This window comes from Lipophrys pholis, assembly GCF_963383615.2.
Source record: "Lipophrys pholis genome assembly, contig: SCAFFOLD_24, whole genome shotgun sequence".
Classification (NCBI taxonomy): Eukaryota; Metazoa; Chordata; class Actinopteri; order Blenniiformes; family Blenniidae; genus Lipophrys; species Lipophrys pholis.
Genome location: NW_028291924.1, coordinates 1,876,409 through 1,885,158, shown reverse-complemented (window position 1 = coordinate 1,885,158; position 8,750 = coordinate 1,876,409). Strand labels below are relative to the sequence as shown.

General features: G+C 43.0%; 1 protein-coding gene across 1 annotated transcript; it reads left to right on the top strand.

Moving 5' to 3' along the window:
• The first annotated feature begins 660 nt into the window (after positions 1-660).
• LOC308128385 (uncharacterized protein) lies at positions 661-8,457 on the top strand. The gene is made up of 6 exons (XM_080494096.1): positions 661-739; positions 887-999; positions 5,198-5,896; positions 6,281-6,429; positions 6,558-6,667; positions 8,182-8,457. Exons 2-6 carry the CDS (start codon positions 894-896, stop codon positions 8,318-8,320), a joined length of 1,203 nt encoding a protein of 400 aa, XP_080350222.1. The 5' UTR covers positions 661-739; positions 887-893; the 3' UTR covers positions 8,321-8,457.
• Positions 8,458-8,750: the final 293 nt, after the last annotated feature.

Sequence of the window (8,750 nt, the reverse complement as noted above, 5' to 3'; positions counted from 1 at the left end):
ACAATAAGAACCACAGAAACATTAAAACAGACAACAGATAGATGTCAGCACAAATGAGTCAAAACAGAGCAGTCCCTGGAAAAACTAGTTATTGAGGTACAATCAGATGACTGGGAACTCATTTATAAATACGAGAGAAAGTGAAATATAAAGATGTTTAATGGATGACAAAGGGCTTAAAAAATGCATCCAAGGAGAAGAATACATGACATAGAGAATCCAATAAATGATGAACGAAGGAGATGGAAAATAAATGCAAGAAATGTAAAACAAAGTTTACTCATATGATGAGAAAATGTAAGAAGAATTCTTTTAAGAAAGTACCAGAAAACAATAAAGACCATGTCAGCAGTACATAGAAGGTTCTACATAGTATTATTCAGCAGGGTTCCAGTAAGGATACTGTAATTGAAAACAGACACACTTCACAAACTACAGCACTACTGCAACGTGAGAGAGAGAGAGAGAGAGAGAGAGAGAGAGAGAGAGAGAGAGAGAGAGAGAGAGACTGAGACTGAGACTGAGACTGAGACTGAGTTTTACACTCGGACTTGGACTTGGTTCCACAGAGTCCTGCCCTTCACCTGGTTCCACGGCGGCCGCCCAGCTCTTGCTCCTCCCACTGACCAGCCCTCACATCCTGCCCCAGACGTCCTCTGGTGAAGGGGGGAGAGTTTTTCTGCTCTTCAGACGCCTCGTCTGTCATTTCTTCTCTCTGGGATCGGCTCTTCAACAAGAGGTCTGCTTTCTTTCACTCATCAACTTATCTGATATCACTAGAACCAAACTGGTTGAGAACCAAACTGGCTTAGAACCACATAAATCTATGTGACGATCTCACCTGTTCTATTTTTACTAATATGTTTTACCTGACGGTGCTCTCCAGACAGAAGATGGCCGTGGTGTACCGCGCCTCCACTGATAGTACCATGGCTGCTGACGACAGTAAAATCGCCTACAAGCAGTTTTTCGGGGACGGCCAACACCTCAACTTTGCAGGTAAAAGTATAAATAAACTTGAAATGCAAACTAATGCTGATTGTGTCTGTTGAATCCTCAAGGAGGAACTGAAGTATTTTTCACTTCCTCATTTATGTTAAAACTATGGGTTTAATTGGAAATGTACACATGCAGCAGTTTCATAGTACTGAACTGTACTGACCTGAACAGTAAAATAGAATATATAAATAATAGAGTACTATTTGAGTTTATTTTTCATTTTGCATTGGACATTCTCACAGTCAAGCAAGTACACAAAGATCCTCTTATGGATGTAACTTCAGGGTAACTTCAGGATTAACTCAGGATTAACCATCATCAAGTATACGTCATGAATAACGCAGGTTTTCACTTATAGAGGTAACTTCATGATTAACTCTGGATTAAATATCATCAAGTAAACTTCATGATAAACTCTGGTTTTCTCTTATCAAGTAAACCTCAGGATTAACTCAGGATCCTTTCTTATCGAGGTAATTTTATGATAAACTCTGGTTTTCTCTTATGGGGGTAACTTCAGGATTAACTCAGGATTAACTATCATCAAGTAAACTTCAGCATTAACTCAGATTTTCTCTTATTGAGGTAACTTCAGGATTAACTCAGAATTAAATATCATCAAGTAAACATCATGATTAACTCAGGTTTTCACTTATGGAGGTAACTAAATGATTAACTCAGGATTAACTATCATCAAGTAAACTTCAGTATTAATGCCGGTTTTCACTTATGGAGGTAACTTCATGATTAACTCTGGTTTTCTCTTATCAATTAAACCTCAGGGTTAACTCAGGATTATTTCCTATCAAGGTAACTTCTTGATAAACTCTAGTTTTCTCTTATGGGAGTAACTTCAGGATTAACTCAGGATTAACTATCATCAAGTAAACTTCAGGATTAACTGAGGATTAAATATCATCAAGTAAAATTCATGATAAACTCAGGTTTTCTCTTAGTGAGGTAACTTCAGGATTAACTCAGAATTAAATATCATCAAGTAAACATCATGATTAACTCAGGTTTTCACTTATGGAGGTAACTAAATGATTAATTCAGGATTAACTATCATCAAGTAAACTTCAGTATTAATGCAGGTTTTCACTTATGGAGGTAACTTCATGATTAACTCTGGTTTTCTCTTATCAATTAAACCTCAGGATTAACTCAGGATTATTTCCTATCAAGGTAACTTCTTGATAAACTCTGGTTTTCTCTTGTGGGGGTAACTTCAGGATTAACTCAGGATTAACTATCATCAAGTAAACTTCAGGATTAACTCAGGATTAACTATCATCAAGTAAAATTCATGATAAACTTAGGTTTTCTCTTATTGAGGTAACTTCAGTATTAACTCAGGATTAACTCTTATCACGGTAACTTCAGGATGAACTCAGGATTAACTACCATCAAGTAAACTTCAGCATTAATGCAGGTTTTCACTTATGGAGGTAACTTAATGATTAACTCAGGATTAACTATCATCAAGTAAACTTCATGATAAACTCAGGTTTTCTCTTATGGGGGTAACTTCAGGATTAACTCAGGATTAACTATCATCAAGTAAACTTCATGATAAACTCAGGATTAACTATCGTCAAGTAAACTTCAGCATTAACTCTTATCAGGGTAACTTCAGGATTAACTCAGAATTAACTATCATCAAGTAAACTTCAGGATTAACTCAGGATTAACTATCATCAAGCAAACTTCATGATAAACTCAGGTTTTCTCTTATAGAGGTAACTTCAGGATTAACTCAGGATTAACAATCGTCAAGTAAACTTCCTGATTATCGCAGGTTTTTTTCTTATGAAGGTAACTTCAGGATTAACTCTATTTTCTCTTATCAAGTAAACCTCAGGATTAACTCAGCATTATTTCTTATCAAGGTAACTTCATGATAAACTTTGGTTTTCTCTTATGGGGGTAAATTCAGGATTAACTAAGGTGTTTTCTTATTGAGGTAACTTCATGATTAACTCTGGATTTACTCTTATCAAGTAAACTTCAGGATTAACGCTTGTTTTAAATTATGGAGGTAACTTCATGATTAACTCAAGATTTACTCTTATAAAGTAAACTTCAGGATAAACTCTCATAAAGATAACTTCATGATTAACTCAGGATTTACTCTAATCAAATAAACTTCAGGATTAACTCTGGTTTTCACTTATCTAGGTAACTTCAGGATTAACTCTGGTTTTCTCTTATTGAGATAACATCAGGATTAACTCTGGTTTTCTCTTATCTCGGTAACTTCAGGATTTACTCTGGTTTTCTCTTATTGAGATAACATCAGGATTAACTCTGGTTTTCTCTTATGGAGGTAACTTCAGGATTAACTCTGGTTTTGGTGAAACTGAGTCCGTTTCTATTGTCCCAGGAATTAAACTGCTCTAATCTCACCAAGTCAGCATTAACAAGTCAGGAAGGTTCTGGTTCTGGCTGCAGCAGCAGTGTTGCTTTGAGCTGCTGGATGTGTTTGAATTCTTCATAATCTCAGAGATTAACTGCTCCTCTATGGTAAAGTCAGCTGCTCTGCAGGGTTTCTCCCTCTGTGATTGGTCACACGCTGCAAGCTCCACCCCTTTCATGTGAACACTCTGATCCTGAAGGGAAACTCTGGTTGAACTAGTGAGTTGATAACCTGCTTCATGGTAATGCTGATCAGGATCCAGAATGTCTGGATCAGTCAAACCAGGAAACACTGAGAGATCCTGGTTATGTTTATCTCAGTTCATAGTACAAGCCTCTGGTCATGTGACGTACCGTGTGTTCTATCCTGTTGGAAGGTTCCTGCTTTCATGAGACGTACCGTGTGTTCTAACCTGTTGGAAGGTTCCTCTGGTCATGTGACGTACCATGTGTTCTATCCTGTTGGAAGGTTCCTCTGGTCATGTGACGTACCGTGTGTTCTATCCTGTTGGAAGGTTCCTCTGGTCATGTGACGTACCGTGTGTTCTATCCTGTTGGAAGGTTCCTCTGGTCATGTGATGTACCGTGTGTTCTATCCTGTTGGAAGGTTCCTGCGGTCATGTGACGTACCGTGTGTTCTATCCTGTTGGAAGGTTCCTGCTTTCATGAGACGTACCGTGTGTTCTAACCTGTTGGAAGGTTCCTCTGGTCATGTGACGTACCATGTGTTCTATCCTGTTGGAAGGTTCCTCTGGTCATGTGACGTACCGTGTGTTCTATCCTGTTGGAAGGTTCCTCTGGTCATGTGACGTACCGTGTGTTCTATCCTGTTGGAAGGTTCCTCTGGTCATGTGACGTACCGTGTGTTCTATCCTGTTGGAAGGTTCCTGCGGTCAGGTGACGTACCGTGTGTTCTATCCTGTTGGAAGGTTCCTCTGGTCATGTGACGTACCGTGTGTTCTATCCTGTTGGAAGGTTCCTCTGGTCATGTGACGTACCGTGTGTTCTATCCTGTTGGAAGGTTCCTCTGGTCATGTGACGTACCGTGTGTTCTATCCTGTTGGAAGGTTCCTCTGGTCATGTGACGTACCGTGTGTTCTATCCTGTTGGAAGGTTCCTGCGGTCATGTGACGTACCGTGTGTTCTATCCTGTTGGAAGGTTCCTGTGGTATGCCAGGCCTCTGTACAGACCTCTGGAGGTGTCGTTTAAAATCAGAAACTGATTTCAAACACATTTTTTGGTCTGTGAGAGTAAAGATCTGCACAGGAACCACAACGGGAACGAACACTGAACCGCTCTCCTTTCTAAAATTAAAATCAAACTTCTTCTGATTTGATTTTATTTTCCTGACGTTTCCTCCAGCGTGTCCCTGCAGGACGTCTAGATGAATAAATAGTTGTAGAATCACGTAGGAGAGGTTGTGCTGAGACAAAGGGACAGCAAACATTGTTAACGTTAAAAAGCTTTAAGTCGTAAAATCAATCGAAGTCAAAAGGGTTAAATGTTCTGTCATGTGACTAAATCAGGATCTAAATCCATCATATCCAAATGAAGTATTTTCCCAGTTTGAGGCGGGACGTCAGTTAAACCTGCTCATGGTGAAGAACTCACTCCTAAACATTTCAGTGGGGACACATAACTTTAACACAACAGAGCCTCTTGATTCCTCAGGAAGTCCACGTGCACGTTCACACTGACGTGTGCACTTTGCTCCGCGGTGCAACACCACCCTCCAAAACCACAACTTCCTCCCATGACTGGTGTTTCTGCTTCTCCATTCAGTGAAGGGATTGAGGAACAACCCGCTGAAGGTCACCGCGCTCTGCCTGGGGCTGCTCTGCCTTCTCCTGCTGGCCGCCGTCATCGGGCAAAGCCTCCTCTGTGAGACGGCAACCCTGAAAGCTGCTAAGAGCCAGTTAGAGACCAGCAACGCAGCCCTCACCAAAGAGCTGACGGAAACCAAGAAGCTGAAAGAGGAGGTGGAGTCCAACAGCAACGCCCTGAACGCAGCCAAGCAGCTGCTGCAGAACCGGTACGCCGCCGCCGTCAAGAACAGGGACGACCTGCAGCAAAGCTACAACTCCGTGGTCAAAGACAGGGACAACTTGCAGAAGAAATTCAACAACGTGAGCAGGTCCAGGGAGCAGCTGCAGCTGAAGTACAATGACTTTATAGGGAGGGTGGAGCAACTCCAGGACAGCTACAACGTGACCAGCAGCGAGAAAGAGCGGCTGGAGAGCAGCCACCAGAACCTCACCCTCCACAAGGACCTGCTGGAGGCCAGCTGCGCCCTGCTGAAGAGAGCCGAAGACAAGCTGCGGGCATCCTATCAAGCGCTGCTGAAGGACAAACAGGAAGTGGAAAGCAGGCTCAGTGGCATCACGGCAGAGAGGGACCTGCTGAGGGGGAAAGGAGACAACCTGACGGTCCAGGTCGACCAGCTGCAGGACCAGCTCTACAAACTCAACGCAAGCATTCAAGGTAGGACGGGAAAAGACAGGCGCCGTCCCAGGGCTCTGTACGGGTCCACCTCCAGCCTGTACCTCTGGCGGTGGTTCCCTGACCTCGGGGCAGGGAACCACCTCCAGCCTGTACCTCTGGCGGTGGTTCCCTGACCTCGGGGCAGGCGCAGGAAAGGCAGAACAGGGATCATGATGCTGCACATAAAAGACAAAAACCTCTGAAACCAGGAAATCTAGTGTATGTCCCAGACTACATACGTACTTTTCATCTTCAGCTTATAATCTGGAAGGTTTAGGGATCAATATGCTTTATGTGCTGAGATAGTCTCGGGTGGTACGGGTTGAAAACCAGTTGCTTGTTACAGTACCAGTGATTGGTTATTGATCCACTCCTGCTTTACAGCCACACAGAAGCAATGCCCGTCAGGCTGGAGGACGTTTCAGAACAGCTGCTACTACAAGTCTTCAATTAACACGACCTGGGAGAGCGGGCGGCAGTTCTGCCAGGGCAAACAGGCCGACCTGGTGACCATCAAGAGCCGAGAGGAAATGGTAAGGTTCTCCACTTGGACTGCTCTGTCTGCAGGAAACTGGATGTGTCCATTGCTCCCCATGAGTGTGTGTGTGTACTTTGTGTTGTCCAGACCTGAACAGGAACTGTTGTGTCTCTTCTGTGGCAGGAATTCATCAGTAAACTGTTCAGCGGAAGTTCTGAGGTCTGGATCGGACTGAGTGACAGTGGAGTGGAGGGAGAGTGGAAATGGGTGGATGGGTCCGACCTGGAGTTAACGTAGGGGATCCCTCATGATTCTATCAAGACTTCTACTTCTACCTCTACTTCTACTCCTACTTCTACTTTTACTTTTACTTGTACTTCTACTCCTAGTTCTACTCCTAGTTCTACTTCTAGTTCTAGTTCTAGTCCTCCTTCTCCTTCATTCTCCTCCTCCTCCTCCTCCTCCTCCTCCTCCTCCTCCTCCTTCATCTTCTTCATCTTCTTGAATGATTTGACCTGATGAGGAGGCAGTCATTTGATTTGACGAGTTGAGGAAGTAGTGATTTTACCTGATCTCATGAGAAGGTAGTGATTTGATTTGATTTGATTTTACCTGATGAGGTAAGATATGAGGAGGCAGTGATGAGGAGGCCGTGATGAGGAGGCAGTGATTTGACCTGATGATGAGGAAGATTTGAGGAAGCAATGATGAGGAGGCCGTGATGAGGAGGCAGTGATTTGTCCTGATGATGAGGAAGTGATGAGGAGCCAGTGATTTGATCTGATGAGGAGGAAGTGATTTGATCTGATGAGGAGGCAGTGATGAGGAGGCCGTGATGAGGAGGCAGTAATTTGACCTGATGAGGAGGAAGTGATGAGGAGCCAGTGATTTGATCTGATGAGGAGGAAGTGATTTGATCTGATGATGAGGAAGTGATGAGGTAGCAGTGATGAGGAGGCAGTGATGAGGAGGCCGTGATGAGGAGGAAGTGATTTGACCTGATGAGGAGGAAGTGATTTGATCTGATGAGGAGGCACTGATGAGGAGGCCGTGATGAGGAGGCAGTGATCTGACCTGATGAGGAGGACATAGTGATTTGATCTGATGAGGAGGCAGTGATGAGGAGGCTGTGATGAGGAGGCAGTGATTTGACCTGATGAGGAGGACATAGTGATTTGATCTGATGAGGAGGCAGTGATGAGGAGGCTGTGATGAGGAGGCAGTGATTTGACCTGGTGAGGAGGACGTAGTGATTTGATCTGATGAGGAAGCCGTGATTTGATCTGATGAGGACGTAGTGATTTGATCTGATGAGGAGGCCGTGATTTGATCTGATGAGGACGTAGTGATTTGTTCTGATGAGGAGGCAGTGAAGAGGAGGCAGTGATGAGGATGCAGTGATTTGATCTGATGAGGAGGCACTGATGAGGATGCAGTGATGAGGAAGCAGTGATTTGACCTGATGATAATGATTAATGGACAGTCTGGACCTTTCTAGTATTCTATCTTCATTTGGCCAGAGTACTTCAGCAAATATACTCGTGTAGATATTGTGTACTCATTGTGATACATATACCACGTATAGATATTGTATACTCATTGTGATACATATACCACGTATAGATATTGTGTACTCATTGTGATACATATACCACGTATAGATATTGTGGACTTATTGTGATACATATACCACGTATAGATATTGTATTTTTATACATATACCACTTATAGATATTGTGTACTGACTGTGATACATATACCATCCTCTGAAGTTCTGCAGACTCCTAACAGGTGTTCCTGTCCTCAGGTTCTGGGGTAAAGACCAGCCCAACAGCTACAATGGCAGGGACCAGGACTGCGTGGAGATCTGGCACCAGACCAGCGGGACCGTTGAGTGGAACGACGAAAGCTGTACCATCAAGCAGTACTTCATCTGTGAGATGTAGCCTCTCTGCAAACAGAAGACTCATCACTCCACACAAACCACTGCTCATGGACACAGTACTGCATTACAATGCAGTATTGCGTTACAATGCAGTATAGTATAGCGTTACAATGCAGTATAGCGTTACAATGCAGAATCGCATTACAATGCAGTATTGAATGACAATGCAGTATTGCATTACAATGCAGTATTACATTACAATGCAGTATAGCATTACAATGCAGTATTGCATTACAATGCAGTATAGCATTACAATGCAGTATAGCAGTATTACATTACAATGCAGATGTTGGAAACCTGACAGATCCCTGAAGAGTTGACGAAGAAATGTCAAAAATGAACTTCATCTCAAAGTACTTGGAAAAACTGCGTCTCCTCTTCGTCCATAACTAAATGGCTGGGGACTCAAAGCATAATGATTATGTCATCAG